The 23,847-nt window shown below is 38.2% G+C and overlaps 1 protein-coding gene and 1 long non-coding RNA gene across 3 annotated transcripts in view; one reads left to right on the forward strand and one right to left on the reverse strand.

The window, feature by feature from the left end:
• MAPRE2 (microtubule associated protein RP/EB family member 2) overlaps positions 1-3,266 on the reverse strand; it is a 167,202-nt gene extending 163,936 nt beyond the window's left edge. Inside the window, exon 1 of one of the 2 annotated variants that reach the window (XM_017874060.1) lies at positions 2,968-3,266. Coding sequence is in view for 1 of the 2 variants with exons in the window: in XM_017874062.1 (XP_017729551.1) it covers positions 1,507-1,530 (24 nt within the window). In the remaining variant the exon portion in view is untranslated. Of the gene's footprint in view, positions 1-1,506; positions 1,744-2,967 lie in introns of those variants that run through there. The other variant, XM_017874062.1, reaches the window with a different exon arrangement.
• LOC108530913 (uncharacterized) lies at positions 3,184-11,687 on the forward strand. Its single transcript, XR_001886021.1, has 4 exons — positions 3,184-3,258; positions 4,606-4,673; positions 7,375-7,510; positions 10,910-11,687. It is a non-coding gene; the product is annotated as an uncharacterized LOC108530913 (long non-coding RNA).
• Positions 11,688-23,847: the final 12,160 nt, after the last annotated feature.

Below are 23,847 nucleotides of genomic sequence, written 5' to 3' on the forward strand. Positions count from 1 at the left end.
AAAAAAAAAAAAAAAAAAAAAAAAAAAAAAAGAAATTCAGGATGGGGAAGAAAGCACTTAGACAACAGTACAGAGTGACAGTGACATTAAAAATAGTGTCTTCACTATTTTTATTTATCAGTATTAAAACTGAAAGAAGAAAAAGAAAGTTTGTTTTTTTTGATGACTCTAACATAGCCTGTTTAAAGATGCAAAGAACCAGAAATAACAGGTTATCCTGGAGTCATTCTTTTGGGATGACTTTTTTTAAAGGCAAGAAACCTTTGGTTAATAGCCAATACGAGGTTTTATGTAAAATGTTAAGTGTAACCATTTCTATTTAAATAGATCCTTTAATCCACTCCTGGATGTATAATCAAGTAATATTTGACTTTTTTGTATGCAAAATTTATGTGTTACATATTCATCCTACTTCACATAACTGAAATAACCCAAACCAGTTTACACTTTTCCAACAGTTTTTTTTTTTATATGCTTCCCACCAAGGAAGTTACAGGATGTCTAGTTAGCTTTGTATTTCCCCTTCTAACAGAAAAGGGCATTATATGAAACAGGCAGAATGGGGTACTACAAAGGGAGTGGCTCCTGCAAGCAAGTAGATCCTGATCAGATATTAAAATGTGCTTTCAAAGGAGTGGAGTTTGTGCCTGTCAACAAACTACTCGCTGTAATTATTTCCTATTCACTGGGATCGCTGTGCAGCCTGCTGACTCACTAGGCTGCTGGAGTATGTTTCTGCTGGGTTTCCCTACTGCCTGCTACACATGAGTCATCACAGGAATGGAAGTTTCTATCCGTCTCCCTTAACAACAGTGCAGAAACCAGGCATTGAAGTAAGCTTCGATCTTTCCAATCAGACCCTAGCCAGGGAAGGGAAAAATGATGTGGTAGGTGTCACCACCAGCTAGGCTGCTAGATGACAGCTCCCCACCCCAGGGTGTTAGTCATCGGCACTCCAGTTTCAGCGTCTTTTCTCTCACCCACCCAAGTAGTTAAAGTGGCATCTTGTCTTGCAATGCCTGCTGCTTGCTGCTGGCCACTGAACTCTTCCTTTGCTATAGAGTTTCCCCAACTTGGCTGCACAATGAAGTCACCTGGAGTTGTTTGTTTTTGCTTTTAAATACTATGCCTATTTCTCACTCCCAAACAACCTGATTTAAATAGTTTGGGATGTGATCAGGACATCAGGAGTTCTCAAAGCTTCCCAGATGATTCCATATGCAGCAAAAGTTTAGAACCAGTGCTTTGATAGAGACCCACGCAAGAAAAATTTACCAGTTAAGCTTATCTAACAATCACTTGGTGAGCTCCCAGACCTCTTATCTTACCCCTAACTGATGTCTTTAATCAGTTTGGCAGAAAAGAACGAAAGCAAAGTAAGGAAGTGTTTCATTTCCAGAGGGGACACAGGCTAACCAAGAACCATACCCCTTTTTGCTTGATAAAAATTTGGCCAAATTTAGCGTTCAAGAGAAGCAGGGGAAATGTTGCCGTTCTTCAGATTACCTTTTGATCTCTGTTCTGTTTCATTCCACAGTGTCCTGTTCAGCAAAGGTGTAAATTGCGAGTCCTCAGATTAGAAGTAGGTGCTGCGTCTGACCACAGTTGCGACCGGTCTGCACACTTCACCCCAGCTGGGACCGAACCTCCGCCTCGCAGCGCGGCCCCAAGGTCGATACTATGCTAATCAAGGAAGTTCTTCCGTTTCGGTGCGCGCTGGCGCGGGTTTGAGCGCTTAACCCTTGATTCTACATTGACAGCATGATAGTGTTTTTAGTGACCTCTTCCTGCCTAGCGGGTCTACACTATTTTCCTTTTGTTCTTCTTTTTTTGGAAAAGGAGATGTGAGCAAGTGATAGAGAAGACACTCAGGGAGGGGACAGCAGTGTTGGCTGGTGCGGAGGTGAAGGAACGGCTAATGTTCGGAATATTAATTACTCCCCGCACTACTGACCCTGCGAGGACTAGCAGGAGGGGCCTGGGGGTTAAGACAAAGGCTTCTCCTGATCAAATGGCTGCAGCGCCCCTTCTCCGAGGTTACGGCTCTGCCCTCGGCACTGGATTGACGAAGTCACTGGAGGAGTGACCAAACCCACTGGCCCTTTTGGGGTCTGAAAGTCAGCTTTATCGAGCACCCCAGGTTCAGAGGGGACGGCTTTCCGCGTCCACCCCTCTCCCGGCTCTTTGTGGGATTTCTGGCTTCGGCATAGCCCTTCTAAGTGTAGACCGAAGAATTTCCCACTAAGCGGAGTGCGAAGTCGCTGAGTAGCCCTCGCCCTGCGCTCTCGTGCTCCCTGCAGAAGAGCCGCTTGAGCGCAGAATAACAACCCGCTTCCTTTTGCGCCCACCCAGCTCCTGAGTCCCGGGAGGGCGGATGGTGGCCGGTGTCGGAGTGGGAGAGTGGTGGCTGCCGAAGGGGAAGTGCCCGGGGTCCGGGGGATGCTCCCAGGCGGGCAAGCGCCAGCGCGCTACACTTCCTGATCTGCCCCCAAGCGCGCAGCCCCTGCCAGCGAGCGCCCCCAGCTCTCAGTCCCGGCTCCCCAGCTAGAGCCTGGAGGATCTTGAGCCGCGGTCGCGCAATCAGCAGCCCCCTCCTTCACCAACGCCGTCTTCCTACCCTGGACAGCCCCAGCCTCACCCCTCAGAACCAATCCACTTCGCTTCTGCCAGCGTGGCAGCCCCAACTCCCTCCCTCCCCTTTTCTGGGGTGCACAGAGCTGGGGCCCCGAACCAGAGATGCGACACGCCGGAGCACGGCGGGGTGCACACCGGAGACCGCCTAGCCGACCCCTGCACAACTTCTTGCTGGACTCTGGACCCCCTGTTCCGCTTGCTCGGAGCCTCGTGGGCTGCAGACCTCAGCTGCAGGAGGAGGGGCGGCCAGTCCCTGGCCTGGAAGGGACTGCTCCAGGGCAGGGGGTGTCGGGGTGAGCCAGGGCGGTACCGCTTTAAATGCACTTGACTCACCTGCTCCGGCGCTGTCGCCTCCTTCCTCTGCTGACAGCTGGGGGCTTTGTTTTCTCCACCCACCCGGCCGGCCGCGCTCCTCCCCCTCTGTCGCACGTGACTCGCAGTCTGCCACCGCCGCCGCAGCTCCGCGAGTCTACCCGAGAGAGCCGGGCCAGCGCCGCCCCTTCCCGCGGGTGCGGGTGCAGGTGGGCGCCCCGCTGGGCAAGTCCGAGCCGACCCGCCTGAAGACGCTGTCTCAGGCCAAAGGAAGACAGGATGAATTCGTGACAGGGAAGAAAGTGCCAGCGGGTAAAATAAACTAAGTAGTTTGACCCCACTCGAGAGGGAGGAGGCCTCGAGAGGGAGGAAGCGCGGCTTGCAGAGGGGGCTTGAAAAGGCGCTGCCACACCCTGAGTTAAGTACCTGCAAATGGGGGCTTGCACACCAACCGGGGAGCATCTGCTTTTTACACCAAGTGTTTGTACTTCTACCTGGAGCAAGATTGATAATAAGGGGCAAACTAGTTTTGTCATAAATACTAGTAATTAAACTAGGCAATTCTAATACAACTAACAATTTAATAATAGCATGTTTTATTGGGGTTTCAAATCTGCTTGTTGATGCTGTTGATATTTGGGTTCTATTTGGAAAGTGGAGTGCAGGCTGGAGAAGCGAACTCCAGAAGTTTACTGCTTGTTCATTTGGAACAGCAGCTATTTTTAATGAAATGAGAAAATGTTCTGGCTTCAAGATCCAGTTCAAGATCTGCTGCTTTTGGAAGTGGTCCCGACCCGTGCTGGTCGCAGTGATCTCTAGTGTTTGAAACAGCAAGGATTTGTCTGAATCCTGTTAGCTCTTGGAAAACACATTATATACCTTCCCTCCCGCGCCCTACAAATTGCTACTCAAGGGGAAAGATTGTCTGTATCTCCCCCAGCGTTCATTAAAGCCAAGTGTTCGTAGTGGAGTGATTTAGCACAGTGCTTCTCAAATTTTAAGAGGGCTCACCTGGGGATATTGTTGAAGCCAAATTTGAGCGTGTCTGGAGTTGGGCCTGAGATTCTACATTTCTAGCAAACTCCCAAGTAATGGCATTGCTGCTAGTTTGAGGACCATGTTTTCAGTAGAGAGGTGTTGATCACCGCTTTGGCATTAGCCAGTCTATTTTGAGTCTTGACTACACCACCTGCAAGCTGTATGACCTTAGGCAAGTTTCTCAACATTTAAGCCTCACATGCTGTAAAATAGGGATGATACTAATTTCCACCTCATAGGGTTGTCTTGAAGATTAAGTGAGAAAGTCCATATAAGGCACTTAGTGTAGTACCTGGCACACATAGCTAGGGTTCAGAAAATGCTAGCTAATTCACTGTAGAGGTCATCCTTGCAGGGCGAAAGCTGGCACCAGGTGCAGCATGGCTGCAGGGGAAGGAATGTGTGAAATGGGCACGAGAGTGAGGTAGCCAGCTCAAGAACGAGGACTGTGCCCTGTAGTGCCTAGTATGTGCCAGATGTGTAGGATATGTTTGATGAATAAATAAATGACTATAATGTGGAACAGATAATATGTGTTCAAAAAGTTCTGCTTCTCCTCTAAATCATGATAAATTAGTTCTGAGACATTGAATTAAAAATCACTTTTGCTTTCTATTACAGATAATGTCCAGCTGCCTGTCACATGGGTAATCTATTTTAATATCTGAGACAGTACATGGATTGTTAAGGTTTAGTACATTTTTTATCTTCATTAAAAACCTTGAAATTTAAATTTAAATGAATTTATTAATGAAGATATGGTATTCTTAGCTCTGAAAATGAATGGCTGTTGTCATCATAGTTCTCATATCTTCCTTCCTTGCTGCTTCTCTGTCCTCCAATAGTGTTTCCTCAGACTCATTTCTTGTCTTTTTTCCCACTCTGCCATTTTCCTTAGAAATTTTATGTGTGTCTTAAGTTCATCTTTCAAGTGTGTGTGGATTACTTCTGAATCTGTACCCACATTCTTAACCCATTTACAAGCCTTATTTCTGCCTTTCCCTTACTTGCTAGGAATTTCCATTTCCATGGGCTTTTAAAACTTTCTTTATTTTCCCACTTGAACTCTATTTTTATTTGTGTAAATGTATGGGGTACCTGAAAGATTTTCACATGTATATAATGCATAGTGATCAAGTCAGGGTATTTACGGTGTCTATCACCTGAGTATAATATGTATCTATATATATTTTTAAGTATAGTCATCTTATTCTCTATCACACATTAAATTACCTCTTTTTATCGTACTATATTTTTGTACACTTTAACTCACTTCTCTTCATCCTCCTCCTCCTCACTTCACTCACTTTTGTCTATATTTTCACTCAGTTTCTTTGTCTATATTTCCGCTCTCTAATTCCATGTGTTCAGATTTCTTAGTTTCCACAATATGTGAGAACATACTACATCATTTTGTGCTTGGCTTATTTCACTTATGATAATCTCCAGTTTCATCCATGTTGCTGCAAATAACGCAATTTCATTATTTTTAATGGATGAATCATATTTCATTCTGTGTATACACTACATTTTCTTTATCTTTTCATCTGTTGATAGATACTTATGTTGATTCCATATCTTTGAAGTTGTGAATAGTGCTGCAATAAACATGGCAGTTCAGGTATCTCTTTGACATATTGATTTATTTTCCTTTGGGTAGATGCCCAATAGTAGGATTGCTGGATCAAATGGTAATTCTATGTATAGTTTTCTTGAGAAATTGCCATACTGTTTTATATAGTGGCTATACAACTTTATATTCCCACTAACAGTGTGTTAAAGAGTTCTCTTCTGCACATCCCAGCCAACATTTGTTATTTTTTTGTCTCGTTAATAATAGCCATTCTAACTGGGGTATGATAGATGATATCTCATTGTGGTTTTGATTTGAGTTTCTTTGATTATTAATAATGTTGTACATTTTTTTCCATAAACCTGTTGGCTATTTGTAGTCTTCTTTTGAAAAAGGTCTACTCATGTCCTTTGCCCACTTTTTGATGGGTTTAGCTTTTATTTTCCAGTTGAGTTATTTGAGTTCCTTATGTATTCTAGATATTAGTCCCCTGTAAAATGAATATTTGGCAAATATTTTCTCTCAACAGGTTGTCTTTTCATTCTGTTATTTCTTTTGCTGTGCAGAAATTGTTTTAGCTTAATTAAATTACATTTGTCTATTTTTGTTTTTGTTGTCTGTGTTATTGAGATCTTAGTTATAAATTTTTTACCTAGACCAATGTCCAGGAGAGTTTTTCCTAATTTTCTTCTAGTATTTTGTAGTTTGGGGTCTTACCTTTAAGTTTTAATCCATTTTAGTTGATTTTTGTATATGTTGAGAGATAGGGGGTCCAGTTTCACTCTTCTGAATGTGGCTATTCAATTTTCTCAGCACCATTAATTTAAGAGGATGTCCCTTCCCAGTGTAAGTTCTTGTCAGCTTTGTCAAAGATCAGTTGGCTATAAATCTGTTGCTTTATTTCTATGTTCTCTATTCTATTCCATTGGTCAATGTGGCTGCCCACTAGATTTTAGTGTGTTCTAAATTAAACCCCTTTCTCCTCCCATAAAACTGATACCTCCTTGATGATAAATCAAGATGATTATTTACACTGGAGAGCCCTCAGTGCTAATCCAGGGACATGGCAAGGGTGTGGAACCCAGTGTGATTTATCCCAACTACCTTCCTGCTGTTCCCAGGTATTTCTTTGAGACATTGTTCTCAACAGTGACTGCTGTCAACTCATGTATATGTATATACCACCTACTGCTGTAACAGTCACATATGGAGTTGTGGGATGCTACATAAATGGTGACCGAGCTAGTGAGAGATTGTATCAGTTAGGGTAGGCTAAATTATGCTGCTGTAACAAATGCCATCAAAATCTCAGTGGCTTAATACAACAAAAGTAAATTTCCTTCTCATGCAAAATTTCCAGTGACTCATTGTTCTAGCCTGCTTCATTCCTGTGAATTTCCCCGAGCATCATGGCAGAGGAAGGATGCAGAGAACTACGCACCAAACCTCAAGTGCTTTCACCCAGAAGTGATACAGGTCACTTCTCACATTTCTCTGGTCAAGGAAAGTTACATGGTCATTGCCTAACTTTAAGGGCTATGTTTACGTTTCTAGGAATCACCAAGATTCCTAGAAAGTAGGAATCTTGGTGATTGTGAGTAATGCCTGCCACAGGGATCCATTTCACCTAGGAGGGTTGGGGATAAAGTTAGACTGAAATAGTCTAGCTATAGCAGGGGATAAGCAATAGGTTACCAGTTCAAGGAAGGTACTGAGTTACTTGTAAAGTCTTTGGGAAACATTAATGTTGTTGTTATTATAAAATATCATGTAGAAAAACACTTAAAGGTGACAAATTCTCTCTCTCTGCCTGTCAGGGTTATCTTATGATTTAGCCAAGGTTAGTCTACTCCAGGTAAGAGTGGAGTTTTATCATCCAAACTCTTCTGTGACATGGCGATCGGCAAAGATCATCTATCTTGATGATACCCTAGGGAGCACACCAACCATTAGGTAAGTAAGGTTACATTAACACAAATAAATTTGCTAATTTTGATGGCATTGTTGGTCATTCTCTCCTTGAGGAGCGAAGGTATGTGTATAAAGAATGAAATATTTTAGTGGTGTCAAATTGTCCTATGTTTTTCCCATGATTATCTGATTATGCGTTGCCAAATAATTTTCTTGTCATGTTCATGGGAATGTTGAAATAAAGCTTTGTAAATAAAATTCAGTTCATAAATAAAGGGAAAAAACATGCATATCAATGTGAGAAAAATAAAGTCATGGTTTTCAATAAGTTTTGGGTTTCTTTCTCCAAAGAGCAGAGATTATGTCAACTAAACTTCCTTCCTGTATCTCCCTGCGCTTCATGTGCTTAAAAGAGATAAAGGACTGATGGATGCTGTAAACTCTAAAGTGCTATGCAGATATAAGATATTGTAATGTGTTTCTGGGCACTGAATAATGTTCTTGATCTCAACAATTTTATGTTGTCTTTGCCCACATCCATCAGTGACATCTACTCTTCTTTTAAAACATTTACTTCTTTATAAGACTGCTACCAATTAAATATTTTTATATAATATGAGAATCTTTCCAAAGCTGATATTCTGAGAGTTTCAATCACACATTTCCAAAGATATCTAGCACAAGGGACTAAGGAGAGGCAGAGTTTATCAATTAATGTTTTAAGGTGTTTACTAAAATTATTTTAATTTTATATAATTCATTTTTGCCTCTGAGTCCTTGCTAAGTTGTAAGTTGCTTTAAATATAAATCAAGAAATATGCTACAGTGAACTACTTATAAATATATCGGCAATACCCTGTGAAACTGAGATGGAAGTGTTCATTACCAAGATATGATAGTGTTTATTAAGATGAGTAGCAAAGGTGGCATGAAATGACAGCTTGCAGGGATCACTGCTTTATGATGACTCTAGCGTTTATTCATGGAGTAAGTGTTGCAATAAAAAATAATACTACCTTCAAAGAACTCTGTGGGTTCTTAGGAGTATTTGTGAGTTAGCTAAAAAGTGTCATCATTTTATAAGTGAAGTTCGGGAGAAAGCTTAAATGACTCATCCATGTCCTAATTTCTAACTATGACCAGTGGCAAAAACTGCTGCCTGCATAAGCTAACATAGAATGGAAAAACAAAATTATTGTATGATATATATTTGGGTGTATATTATAAGCTATGTTTAATGTACATCAAAAGGAGAAAAATTGTTACCTTTGCTTATACAAAGCCACTATGTGATAGAAATGTTTATGATTTTATGTCACACTGAAAATAAACTCACATGCAAAGAAATAAGTTGAATTTTTTTAATATGCTGCTTGGAACAGGTGTAGCTGAAGGTAATCAGTTCTATACATTTTGAAGGCAATATGTTTAATTAATTTATTAATTAGTAATTATCTCTTAGAAGGTAAAGTTGTCTTCTCAGTCCCCCTCAGTCTCTGAGGCTGAGAGATGGAATTTCTAGTTTTCTGTTGCAGCTCTATGGAGTACAATGCCCGAATGCTTTCTAGGGATCACTGGGGTCACCATCATCTCATCATGGGATCTTCTGGAAGACGATGTAGCCAGTTTTTCTTGAATCAAAAGCTATTCTTGATTAATTAAACCTAACCTTACCAGTTGCATCTTCTTTGCAGCTCCCTCATATCCCATCTATGAATTGGTCAGCCAGGGTAAGAATAACAGGGAATTGATTCCTTGACTCTCCTCAGAAGCTTTTTTCTCTTGGTCTTCAATTATTCAACAAACATTTGCTGTTCTTTGGCTTTTAATATTTAAAATTGCTTCAATCTTTCTAAGTTGTAATATCCAGAAGACATTTTTTTGTGGTGCTTTCTATTAGGAAGTCTCTGTGTTAGGCACTGTGACTACCCAAATGATCTTTGGCTCCAAGGGGCTTCCCACATAGGGAAAGACAGATGTGTCCATAGTGTGGTTCAAGGGGCATTAAAAGGTATGAACAGAGTGCCCAGAACACTGGGCAGGCAGAAAGAACATCAAAGTGCACTAATTTGTGCATGTCTCAAAGGATGACGAAGAGTGTACTAGGTGAAGATGGTTTTGGATAAGGTGTGTGTGGATAAGAGTATTCCAGACAGAAAATGTGAAAGACAAAGCTATAACCAGATTCGAGGATGATGACATGTTCAATGTGGCTGATGAGTAAGCTTTGAGGAATTGGACAGATTGCTTGGGGTGACTGGGAAAGTCCTTGTATGTCCGCTGAGATATTTGAATGTAATACGTTGGCCAGCGGTCTCCAAAGTGGGGTGAGAACCACTCAAGGGCTTAGTGAGTGATATACTGGGGTGTGGGAAGAAAGTATTAAAACTTGGCTATCTATCCAAAAATGTGAGAAAGGATTTATGCTTTACTAATAAGTAACGTGGATTGACATTGGTACTCTCATTTGGTCAGTGTATTAGACTGACATAGGGACTGCTACGTGCAAAGAATTCTGAGGGAAGGTTGGGATCCACAGCACTGAGAGGTGTCCTTAAGAACCTTGTTCATTCTTAAAGCAAATTACCATTTGTCAGCAATTTATGTGTACTTGGTGAAGTAGATTTATGTATTATATTATCTGGGTTGACTAACCTAAGCCTCACAGAATGGACAAATGACTTAAAAAGATTGAAATAACATGAATATTTCAAACGTTAATAAATTTTAACAAAAGTCCTTGCAAAACTGGTGCATGGTCTTTGAAAAATGAGTATCATACTTTCATAAGCTCATCCAATGAATGCTTCCTCTGTTTGTATATGTGGTTCTGTGTGAGGTGTATTCTGCAGGTCTGATAGCCAGAAAAACTAAATATAAGTAAGCTGTACTCATATTTGTAAGTTGCCTTATAACAATAAAAATTTCCAACAAATGTGAAGAATATTCAACCATATTACTCTCACTAAACAACGTTTTAGTAATGGCAGAATATTTTTATATACCAGTGATAAATGGAATAAATTAATTAGCTAGGTATGGTGGCATGCACCTGTCGGCCCAGCTATTAGGGAGGCTGAGACAGGAGGATTGCTTGAACCCAGAAGTTAGAAGCTGCAGTGAGCTATGATCACACCACTGCACTCCAGTCTGAACAACAGAGCATGACATTATTTTTTTTTAAAAAAAGCAAAAAACAAAAATAATAAATAAATGGCATATAAAATAGAGGTTATTTCATCTGTGTCTCATCCTTTAATTTTTCAATTTTTATGTTTTCTTATGTGTATGATATGTTAATGCAGTACTTGTATAATATATGCTATTTACAAATGGATATGTGTATTTGAAATAAATATTTTACTTATAGGAGTGCACGGGCAGAAGGAAAACCTAAAAAGGTATTAGAGAAATGGTGTCTATGATCTGGTTTGTTTTTAGGAAGATGACTTCAGCCACAGGATGAAACAAACGATGAGAGACTGGAGTCCAGACGATCAGCCAGAGGGCAAGTATCGTGATCCAGATGAAAACTGATGAGGACCTGACCTAAAACAGTGATAATGATGATAGAGAGGAGAGATCACCAAACATGTCTTCAGTAGGAGTGTGTGTGTATGTGTGTGTGAGAGAAAGAGAGAGAGAGAAAGAAGTTATTCCCAGGTTTGTAGCTAGCCAGTCTAAGTAGATAGAACTGTTACTAGAGATGATGAAATGGGATATCAAGCATGATATTGAGTTCACTTTAGGACATGTCAAGTCACAGGTCCTTAAGGGATTCTGGAAAGATGTCTAATGGGTGGTTTAAATAAAAATCTTAAGCTCAGGAGGACTTAAAGATACGGATTTTGCAGTAGCCTTAATTTCTCAATCTGTAGCCCTTTCTACAACAGCTGACCTTAAAAAATAGCCCTTCCTTTAAAGACAAATTAATGTAACAGCTTAACATTGATAATTATTTATAATGAAAATGATTAAGAATCAACTACTGCATTGTATAATAGTAATGGCAATACATCATTACCAAACAGAGAATGTTAGAATTTTAAGTGGACATTTAGGCTAGTTTTACACTCTAATGACCTCTTTAAAAGTATATCATTCTTTTCTGGTTTTCCCTGTTTACTATTTTGTTATTCCTCAAGGGTTCTCTAGACTGCAGTATATTGTAAGATAGTCTGTCTTTCTTGCATCACCTAAAACCTTGTGCAAATGGGTCATTTATTTTTATTTTCTTTCATTGTGCTACAGAAATAATGATTTTTCTGATCCTGCCTTTCCTTCTTTTTTCTTGAGACAGAGTCTCAGTCTGTCACCCAGGCTGGAGTACAGTGGCACAATGTTGACTTACTGTAACCTCCACCTCCCAGGTTCAAATGATTCTTCTGCCTCAACTTCCTAAGTAGATGGGATTACAGTCACATGCCACCACACCCAGCTAATTTTTCTATTTTTAGTAGAGATGCGGTTTCCCTATGTTGGCCAGGCTGGTTTCGAACTCCTGACCTCAAGTGATCCACCTGCCTTGGCCTCCAAAAGTGCTGGGATTACAGGCATGAGCCACTGCGCCTAACTCTGCCTTTCCTTCTTACGGAACCATGAGCATTGTAAAACCAAAGCACGATTCCTCTTTAACTCCATCCTCTCCGTATTGTTACTGAAAAACCTGTCAAAGCATGCTCTTGCTGAGTTATGACAATGCCTTTCAAGCCATGCCATTTCTACACATTTCTTACTGTCATATTGTGATATAATAAGAAATACATATGTGGTCTGTGCCTTGGTTCCTGGCACAGAATTCCTCAAACCCTTTTGATTTCCTGAGCGATAGTGGTGCTAGGTGCATCTTTTGTGCTGATATTTGGTCTTTGGCCCTGGCGCCTGACACAGAGGTCCTAATCCCTTGGAGTTTCCTGGGAGGTAGGAACATTTTTTGTTCTAATGAGGCAACTTGTTCTAATGTGGGCTCCTAGATGGAGGCTAGTCACCAGAAAGACCAAGCTATGATTAGAAGCTTGGAACTTTCAGCTCTTCCCTCATGCTCCAGGAAAGAGAGAGGGGCTGGAGATTGAGGTAATAATTGGTCATGCCTATGTGACGAAGCCTCCATAAAAATCCCTGAACTGCATGGTTCAGAGAACTCTGGGCTGCTGAACACGTGGAGGTACTGGGAGGATAGCTTATTCAGAGAGGGCATGGGAGCTCTGCGCCCCTCCTGTGTACCTTGCCCTATGCATCACTTTCATCTTGCTGTCCATCTGTATCCTTTCTAATATACTTTGTAATAAACTGGTAAATGGAAGTAATCTGTTTCCTTGAGTTCTATGAACCATTCTACCAAATTAATCAAACTCAAGGAGGCTGTTGTGGGAACTCCCAGTTTATAGATGGTTGTTCAGAAATTGTGGAGGCCTAGATTTGTGATTGGCATTTCCAGTTGGGGGTAGTTTTGTCAAAGTGAGCCCTTAACCTGTGGGATCTGATGCTATTTCTAGGTAGGTAGTGTGAGAATTGAGTTAAATTGTAGGATGTCCAGTTGGTGTCTGTTGGAGAATTGCTTGGTGTGTGGAGAAGCCCACTCCCCAACATTTTGGTAACCAAAAGTGTGAGAGTGTCAACTTTGTAAGAGAAGAAAAAGTGTTTGTTTTTCCCTTATCTTATACTTATTAAGCACTTGCAGATAATCTACCAGTAAAATTTCAGGCTTCATACAATTTTATTTGTAATATTTATCTCATAAATATGGTTTTATGCCAAAAATATATTTATTTAAATTTTGAATTTTCTTATGTTTTGTGGCATTTTATTGTTTAATATTTCCAGCACTTATGCTGTGATTTCCTTATAAAATTGGAATTTATCTTAGTGTAGGAATGTCTCTTTCTCCACTAGAATATGGGGCCCAAGAGGACAAGAATTCTTGTCTTTTAGTTTACTGGTCTGTCTGCAGGGCATAGAACTGTGTCTGAGATATGACAGATGATAAATAAATACTTTTGAATGAACAAATGAATACATAAATAAATAAAAGAACAGAATAGATTCATAACTATATCCTGATTTGAATTATTTTCCTGTCATTTTAATCCAAATCTTCTTTACCACATTGTATTTTTTCTCTGTAATTTAGTGACTCCAGTTTTTTTTTTTTTGAGACAGAGTCTCACTCTGTTGCCCAGGCCGGAGGGCAGTGGTACAATCTCGGCTCACTGCAGCCCCGCCTCCTGGGTTCAAGCGATTCTCCTGCCTCAGCCTCCTGAGTAGCTGGGAGTACAGGCACATGCTACCACGCCTAGCTAATTTTTGTATTTTTAGTAGACACGGGGTTTCACCATATTGGCTAGGCTGGAGTGATTCCGTTTTTTAAAAACAGTGTAATATAAATTTATTGTAAGATAGTAACTTTCACATATACAAGTTTCAGTCGTTCAGCATGTAGGAGAAAATGTCCTTTTTATCTTCTTTTAGCTAACAGACATCCTGAAGACAACAAACATCTTATATGAGTCTCCAAACAAGAGGTAGGAAAGTTAAGATTAGTCTGAAAAATAAAATGCAGCATTCGTAAGAAATAGTTTTCTTTAGAATATGGCAAATGAAATTTAAAAGGAAGGCATAAAATATAGTATATAACAATAATAGAACAAGAGACCTTAAAATGAATTTCTTAAAGACAATGACTATCTGTACCAGTGAAGTGCTAATCATATGCTACATTTCAAGGCATTGCTAAGATAGCATTTAACCACATCCACAAATTAATTCTTGCCATTAGAGTATTAACATTTCACAAAATGTTTTTCTCCCATCTAAATTCTGGGAAGAGCAATTGGGAAAAAAGCCACTTAATTGTCTCAGGGAAATCTAGCTGCTGTGAGCTGTATGTTGGCTCTGGGGATATGGATCAGGACTTCTGTAAATGAGGATAATGGATAGAGAAACAAATCTGCAGTGATGGGAGAGTTGGGCCCTGAAACTCCCAAGTCAACTGTGCTTTGGAGAAACACTCACATGCTACCATGTGTTTCTTTGTTCTCCAAGAACATCCATTCTCTTCATCACTCACAAGCACACATTTAGTTTTGTCTCATAACTGGGAGTGTGAATAAATATAGAATACAAAATATATTCTTACTGAGATACCAAACAGGTATATTCATACTCCTCCTCTCCTTTATTTGTTGATTTTCTTTCTTACAAGAATCTTATAAGATTAAACACATTTTAGACAAGTCACAAACACTATGTTAGTTTAATACAAATGCATGTTTATAATAGCAATGATGACATAGGAGCAGGGATCAGGAGTCCACACCACTGCCACAGAAACCTTTATGATGGTTGCAGATCTTTGTGATTATCTCCAGAACAGCTATATGTTTTCATGCCAGGTCAGACTCTGGCTAAAGGCCAGGTTAGCAACATGCTCTTTTATTCATAATGAGCTCTAGCTTGCATGAAGTGGAACCAAGTGCAACACTTTTGATCCTGACCTCTAGAGACCTCAGATTCCAGAAACAGTGTCTAACTGGCTTTTTCAAATCAGGAGAGAGCACTGTGTATTTAAAGAAGAAAAACAAATCATCAGAAAGCCCGGAAATAGTCAACTAGTTAAACAGATTATAGTTCAGTTATGTGATAGATTATTTGGTAACTGCTAAAAAAAAATCAGCAGTTAAATATATTTAGGTATTTAAGTTACAGATATTTAGGGGCATGGAAAATGATCACTTTAATATATTATGGGGCAAAACAAAACCTTGGAAGGTTTTGAATCTGATACATGCAGTATGATGTCATTTGAGTAAAGTAAGTTCCCATATGTTTTCATGCATAGAAAAGTAAGTAAATAGATAAAGTTGAAGAACACATTTTAAAATGGTGATATTCCTGATTATAGGGGATTTCTATTTTTTCTTTTATACTTTTCCATTTTTAATAGACCTTTTTTTTTTTTTTAACATTCTCACTCCGTCTCCCAGGCTGGAGGGTAGTGTCGCGATCTCACGATCTCGGCTCACCACAACCCCCACCTTCTGGGTTCAAGCAATTCTCCTGCCTCAGCCTCCCGAGTACCTGGGACTACAGACACGCACCCTCATGCCCAGCTAATTTCTGTGTTTTTGTAGAGACGGGGTTTTGCCATGTTGGCCAGGCTGGTCTCGAACTTCTGACCTCAGGTGATCCACCCGCCTCGGCCTCCCAAAGTTTTAATGGACATTTTTATTGGCTTTTGTGTGTCAAAAATCAATCAATCTCTCTCTTTGTATATATACTTGTGTGTGTGTGTGTGTTTGGCCTGTGGTGCTGAAGCGAAACAACAGCACCACTGCCTAGCCGAGTGAACTAGTAAAATTAACCATCACACTTTCCAAGCATTCATTTTTACATTCTTTTTTTTTTTTAGTAATAAGAACATTTTTCAGTTTTCCCTGTTCAGTTCATATACACTTCATGTACATTTTCACTTTCCTAGCAACGGTTACACATCAGGTGAACTGAGATGACTTAGATGACCTTAGCAGATGAATATTAGAATTTTTACTTAGAGGCTGGGTGCAGTGGCTCACGCCTGTAATCCCAACACTTTGGGAGGCCAAGGCAGGTGAATCACCTGAGGTCAGGAGTTTGAGACCCTGTCGCTACTAAAAATACAAAAATTAGCCGGTGTGGTGGCAGGTGCCTGTCATCCCAGCTACTCAGAAGGCTGAGGCAGGAGAATCACTTGAACTGGGGAGGCGGAGGTTGCAGTGAGCCAAGATTGCACCATTGCATTCCAGCCAAGGGACAAGAGCGTGACTTCGTTTCAAAAAAAAAAAAATATTTTACTTAGAATGCTAGGATAGAAATTCTGTCTCCATTGTAGTCTAGGGGGTGCAGATGGGAAACCTGGAACAGATACCATGAAAGAAGCTTGTCTCAAGAAGGCTGACACTATGGGAGACATAGCAGGGAGACGGAAAGAAACTGCTGTTGTGATAGCCATTAGTTCCTGAATTAAATCAACTCTAACCTCTGTCCTTCCTCTGGATTTTCGGGTATATGCATTTTTATTACATAATCAAGCTTTTCTGTTACCTGCAACCATGTTTCAGCTAATACTCAATATTTTTCAGGTTTTTAACAAATATACATTACTTTTATGCTAACAAAGTAATTATTATAGTCATCGATTCTAAGACAATTTTTTTTTTTACCTTTTAAAATCCTGAAGTTGGCATGTATTAAACAATCCATGCTATGTCATAATTTAATAGAACTTTCATTCATGGGATACATTAAAAAGTAATGTTGCGAGGCACAGAAAGATAAATATTACATGTTCTCACTCATATAGAAGAAAAAAAGTGGATCTCATGAAGATAGAGAGTAGATTGGTGGTTACCAGAGGCCAGGAAGAGTACGGGAGAGGAGGAAATGAAAAGAAGTTGATTCATGGGTGCAAATATGTAGTTTGATAGTTTAAGACCTGTGTTTGATAGATCAGTAGGGTGACTATACCTTACAATAATCTATTGTATATTTCAAGATAGTTGAAAGAGAATAATTTGAACGTTTCTAGCATAGAGAAAAGACAAATATTTAAGATGATGGACATTCCAATTACCCTGATTTGATCTTTACATATTATATGAATGTATTATCACATTCTCTAAAACTATATGTATCTGTTATGTGTAATAATAATACATTGATTGTCATATTCAATGATGCTTTAGACTTGATGAAAAACAATAATGTTTTAGACTTGATCAAAGTATTTTTTAAGAAAGATGGAATGCCAATGCCCGGGACACCTAGAAGGATATGGCATATACTACTGGCACCATATAGCAACCTGAATGACCCTACATTTCTAGATTGGTCCAAGAAGAAATCAGAAGTTTAGAACTTGGCTTTGCTGTACTGCTAAGACTAATATAAGCTAGGCTGATATAGAACACTTGATTATTGCTATTAAAATGAGGGCAAATGTTTTCCTTTCAAAAACTGTAGATCACTGCTTGAAATGGCTTAGCAGTACATGATTTTTAATATCTGTTTTCTTTTCAAGTACTCTATTGTTTTATATGACTTTTTGTTTCAAATGGCTTCAAAATCAACTTCCTCAGTCATGGCATTTCAAGATCTTGCATACATGAGCATTAAATAGTAAAATCATATCATGCACATGTACATATGGTATTAAAACACCTTTCAATCTATTATATAATTTGATTCTGTAACTTTTCTGTGAGTTAGGCATGATATCTTTAGTATTACTAAATACTAAATTACTATTTAGTATTTAGTATTACTAAATACTAAATTACTAAATACTAAATTTAGTAATACTAAAGGGATATGATCCCTTTCGTATTCAAGAGACTTTCTGTCACAGAGTAGTTGGTGTAGAGACAGGACTTTCAATGGACTGGAAAGAAAGGACTGATAAATGAAGTTTTATTGCGTGAAGTTATGACCTGTGTCATTAGCAAAGACAGAATACAATTTTAAAGTTTTTGAACCCTGGTTCAAGGTTATGGTTATCAATTCATGACTGTCTTTCTGTTCACATATATATTCTGCCATTAAAATGTCATTGGAGAATGGAGGCCATTGTGATTCACTAATTTTTAAAAGACCCTATTTATTTTGTGATAACTCAATGTTATACTGTAAATACTCAACAATAAACTATTTCAGGAACTAAAATATTAAATTCTACTATAATTTATTGGATTGATTTCAATTTTCAAATTGTTTAGAATATGTATCTTTGACCAGAATTGGTTAACTATGTCTATGATAGTGTTTTATATCATGATAAAAATGATATGAACAGTAGCAGTGCACAAAAAGTTACTTCTGAAATTCTATGAGCTATGAGTAATGTTAGTGCTGTGACAGAATCTATCAGTGTCTGTGGTAAAATTTATCAGTGGCAAATAAAATAAATCATATCCTCTGTTCCTTGATTAATGCAGAATTGTATGTTAACGTAGAATTCACTTTGAAATATGTTATATAATTTTAATATGTTAATTTAAGCAAAATGTTAATCATTTTCTCATTTTTATTTAGTTTGATAATGGTCCTATGTTTCTGAGAGAGAAACTAAATGTTTGTTTATTCATTGAAGAAACACTTGTTAAATGGCTCTCCCTCATTTTTCATCACATTACCTGTTGAATTTTCTTCAGAGTACTTGTAGCTATTAAAAATTATTATTTATTTGACTATTTTTTCCCCATGCTAAAAGTTAAATTCATGAAAGCAAAGAGATTTTCTTTCTTGATTACCACTGTATTGCTATTACCTAGAGCAGTGCCTGATATAGAGAAGGGGCTCAATATATTTTTTGTGATGGCTAAACAGACCTCTTGATATACTGGTGTCCCAGCTGAGCCTAGCCTGCCAGTCATTCTCACCAAAGCACCAGACATGTAAACAGCCACCTTGGATGTTCTAATCCAATTGAGTCCAGAAAGGGTATACCCCTAGCCAATATCATGTGGAGCAGAAGAACCATCCAGTTGAGCCCAGTCAACCCACAGAATAGTGAGAGGTTATAAAATGGCTGCTATTTTAGGATGTTGAATTTTGGGGTGGTTTTTAAATACATCAATAGGTAGCCACAATACTACTGGGTTTTTTTGACTTTTTTTTTTTCTTGTGGTAGGTTTTGTTTGTTTGTTTGTTTAAAAAAAAGGAAAGGATCTTGGGATGCCAGGAAGCACAGGATGCTAGGAACTAAATCAGTTAATACATTAAAATATGTTGTTGTTTCAGATCCATCTTTCTTTTAAATGTTTATTTTTCTGTTCATCCTATTTAACCACACTCACATGAGAAAGAGAAAATTTAAGACGTTTTCCCTTTCAAAAGATATACAGTAACATTTTAAATATTAACTCAGAATTGGAATGTCATATTATAAATAATAGTGATTTATTTTTTCTTCTTTGTTCTTAATTATTCACATCTTTCTCTTATTTTTTTTTTAAACTAGATTAGGCAGGAATTAAGACAATGGACAAAAAAAATCATAAATTAGGAGATAGCGAGTAGTTAGAATGAATTCAGGGAAAAATCTCTGGTAACTACATCTTTTACATATACTTGCTATTATAAGAACTCTACACATTTTGTGAATTACTGTCCCAACTCATTCAGCTACACTTATTATATTTTGTTTTAATTATTTTCTACATCCTCCTCTTTATCAGGTGATGCATTTCTTCAATGCAGAGACTGCATCTTATTTTTCTCTCAGGCGTAGATTTTTTCTAACATACTGCCTGGCTACTACATAGTAGGTACTAAAGATGTGTTAGTTAAATGGCTTTGTGGGAAGAGATAAAGGAGGCTTTTATTTCCTTGGTGAAATAAGTGGGCTTTTCTTCTGAAAGTTAAGAAGTAGGATCAGGTTGGGAGCTTGAAAGCATGACATGGGAATTTTTAAGTTTAAGCCACAGAATTTCCAGGTAGTACTGGGATTCCAGGTGAGTTTGGCAGCCATAGGGTTTGGGTTTTGGTTTGGGGTAGGACAGAAGAGGACTTCTCAACTGGCCGCTGCTTCCATTTTATGTAAAAGAGTGGCATTGAACTAGAGAGATGGAATGTTTTGGTTTTTCAACTTTTGACTGATTAATGGCTTTGAAAAGTAATCAGCATTTTAAAAAGTAAACATTTTACTTATTTTCTTTGAGAAGCCCATTTATGTAAATCAAATTCAACTATTACTATTCAGTACTACCTAGAAAATTTCAGTACTACCTATTTTCTAGGTAGTACTGAATAGTAAAAGTTGAATTTGATTTACATAAATGGGCTTTTCATTTTATTTACTTGGGCAATGCCCTGTAACCTTATAGGAAGTTCATACCAAAAAAGAGTCCACCTAATAAGGTAAGAAAATGTTTTAGGAAAGTAATTAATGCAAAACAAAAGAAAAAAAAATTCCCACATACACCTAACATTCCGAACATAAAGCTGTTTTGTTTATTTAGAGAAACTGGTACTTTTACCTCATGTAAGTGTGAAAATTCAGCTAGTCAGGGCAATAGAGAGAGAGAGCAAAAAAAATTATTATTTTTAAGTGGGAGAGGAAAAAGCAATGGAGGTACGAAGTGCCTTGCCTACTTTAAGGTGGGATGGTTGAGGTGTATAGAATGTCAACATGGCTAAGTCTGTACCTGTACATGACATAGTTGCAGAATCCAATTGGAGGTCATCTTCGTATTTCTGAAAGTTGTGGCCCTGATAGAAAAAATATGGAAATAATTCCAAAAAGAATCAGACAATGAATAGGTTAGTTGTAATCCAGACAAGGTGGTGAAGGGGTTGAAAGGGAAAACTATTGAGAAGAACTGGTAATTCAGGTACTTGTGGGCTGCTAGATTGGCCTATTTAAAGATACAAAGTCCATAGTGGTTATAAACACGGGCTCATTGTATCCCAACCTTAGGGTGAGTCTTTTGGTTGTTCTTGGGAGCAACTTTTGTTCATAGACTATTTGTACTGGTTTGATCTTTTAAAATTAATATTTGATTCACTAAAGTTGCAAAATTCAAACTTTAGTTCTTCCTTAAGCTTTAAATTTAAACTTATAAATCTAATGATTCTGTTTAAAATTTGGTATCATTTAAAAAAATTAATTTTTAAGGAGAAATTTGTATACATTTTAATACATTTGGAAAAATATTTTGGAGCGATTAACGATTATCAGATTCAAAATTAATACCTTTTCTCAAGTATTTTTTTTAAAATTAATTAAAATCTATTAATAATATTTTATAAAACATGAAGAAAGCTATAAATTATTCGTTTTTATGCTTAAAAGTTTTGTCATATTGCTTTTTAAAACCCGTAATTCTTTTGTTAATTTGCATTTAAAATCATAGGTCTAAATGAATCACCTAATTGCTCATTTAAAATTGGAATCACAAGGTTCATTTAATGTATTCTTTGTTCTCTTATATACTCTTAATGCTAATAATGCATATGTATTTCTAACACTTACCACAATAATACTATTTATTTGACTTACTTTTTCATCTGTCTCCTTTAATATACATTTTCCTGGGGAAATAATAAAGGAAAAAATTTCTACCCAGTAAATTGGGGCGACTCTACCAAGACCTTCTCAAATGGACAAGTTGCATATCTGCTGGTAATTTTATTTGGGTTATAGGGTATTTATTGTCCTGAGACACTGTCAAGGACTTGAGGGCAATGTGAACCCTCTGTATAGTGGCTTTAACAGGGCTATCACTGAGAAAAGGTATCATTTTACAACCCATCCTAGCCCCTAAGATTCAGTCTCTACAAAATCCAATTCTTCTCATAATTGCTTTACTAGTTGATAGAATTCAACTAATTTCTTTATCTCTTGATTCTACTCTGAATTCATTTCGTATTTTTCTTCCTTGATAGAGCCAAACTCTTATAAATATTTAGATAACATCTGATTGGGTTCTGCATAATCATCATGGCTTTGCCTTGTTCTTCAGCTACAAAACTGAAGTCAAATGGATAAGACCATTTGATTTAGTTTGGGTGCCCCTGAAAGTAGGCCCTGAAAAAAGGACTGCAGCTTAAGTAGGATACAAAGTAAACACTGGGAAGTGGGACAGGGACAGAAGCCAGCCAATAAGAATTGTGTTTTCAAGCCAGTTATCACTGTGGGCTACTGGAATTTAATGCCAATGAGGGAACTCTGGGAACCAGTATAGAACACATGTTTCAGAGTCATCTCATCCAAGAGGTGAGTGAGGTGAGGTATTTATGTACCAATTCCTGTCAGTCATGGGTTACATGCTATTCCTGGAGGTCATTAATTTCCAGTACTTTCAGCCTATGGCACAGAGGACAAAGTGCTTTCAGTGGGCAGAAAATGCTCCCAGGCAAAGACATATAGGAGCTGAATTGGTAGAAGCATGAACCTGTCTGTCATTTTCTTCCTTCAGAACTTCATTGTACTATATGACAAACTAGTTTCATAGTTCTTAATGACCATTTTCCCCAAGTCTCTCAAATACTAGAGATCTGCATTATCCAATACACCATCTTCTACCTGTATCAGATTCCAGTTAATAACAAGTGAGAATCTTAATAGTTGAGTTGCCACAGAATGCCTAATATTGGTACTATTCCACTTATCACCAGTAATGGAGCCCTTGTTGCCATTTGTCTGGTGAATTATTCAATTCTAGAATCCCATCCTGATTATCTGCTTCTTAGGATATCTTCCCTTGCCAACTGACTTAATTTGGGCTATCACAGAAACATACCCTGCAAGAAAGATGGTAGAACAAAAAGTTTATTTGAGAGATGCAACAAACGTTAGTAGGAGAATTGGGAACTAAAACGAGGAGGGAAGGCAGCCAATAAAATGTGCATTGTCTGGTTAGTTACCACTGTGGGCAACTGGAATTTAATCTTCCTGGGGGATCTCTGGGACCTATGTAGAACGGATGCCTCAGTGCTATCCCCTGCCCCCCAGGAGTAAGGGATCTGGGGTATTTATTTAGTAACTTCCTTCCACATTGGTGGATGGCTTCTGCTAAGGGCCCCTGACACTTTTGACCTGTTGCAAAATGGCTATAAAAAGCCGTCAGGGAAGGAAACCCAAGTATTGGGAGCTGGAAGCTCGGCCCACATACACAGAAGTGGTAAGGGTGAGAGGATATAAATGGGACACTTGCAGCCTTCTTTATACACTGTTGTTGAGGTTTTTGCTCTAGTTTGACAATAGATGTTTAGATAAAATGAGAATTAAAATTTCCAAAATTTTCAGTCTTTTAAATAACTACAAAGCATTTTCAGGATGTTAGTAAGTATGAACTTGCTGGGAAAGGCAGATTCACTAAGCTGAGCTATTTAAGCTAAGTTATTTATTAAGCTAAGTTATTTATTTTTACTTCTGCTAATAAGACTCCCAGATGTAGATGTAAAGGAATAGAATAAAAATGTTTCTTGGATCACTAGAGGAAGGAAAGAGTATGAGTCATGTGTATAGAGACACACAGGAATTTGTTTAGAGAGAAAGGAGCACTGCTGGGAATTAATGTGCCTATTTTAGGACAAGTAAATGAATTAGTATTAGGTGCTGGTACCCTTCTGGTAGCATAAGATAGTAACAATGAAAACAGAAATGTTTTATTTTTCTATTTTCCATGATGAAATTAAATGTAGTTTTTTTGTTTGTTGAAGGAACACATTTAATAGAGATTTGAGAAAATTTTTACCAATAATATATGATCTAGGGCTGGTCTTGGGTTAATGTGATGACCATATTGAAACTTCTGGTTTTCTAAAATTTTGTAAATCAGAGTCAGCAGTAAGGAGTATGATATTGGTTGTCAATAAACTTCCTAAAACAAAATTTTATGTCA

The sequence above is a fragment of the Rhinopithecus bieti genome, unplaced genomic scaffold (genome assembly GCF_001698545.2).
Source record: "Rhinopithecus bieti isolate Rb0 unplaced genomic scaffold, ASM169854v2 scaffold_5260, whole genome shotgun sequence".
Lineage (NCBI taxonomy): Eukaryota > Metazoa > Chordata > Mammalia > Primates > Cercopithecidae > Rhinopithecus > Rhinopithecus bieti.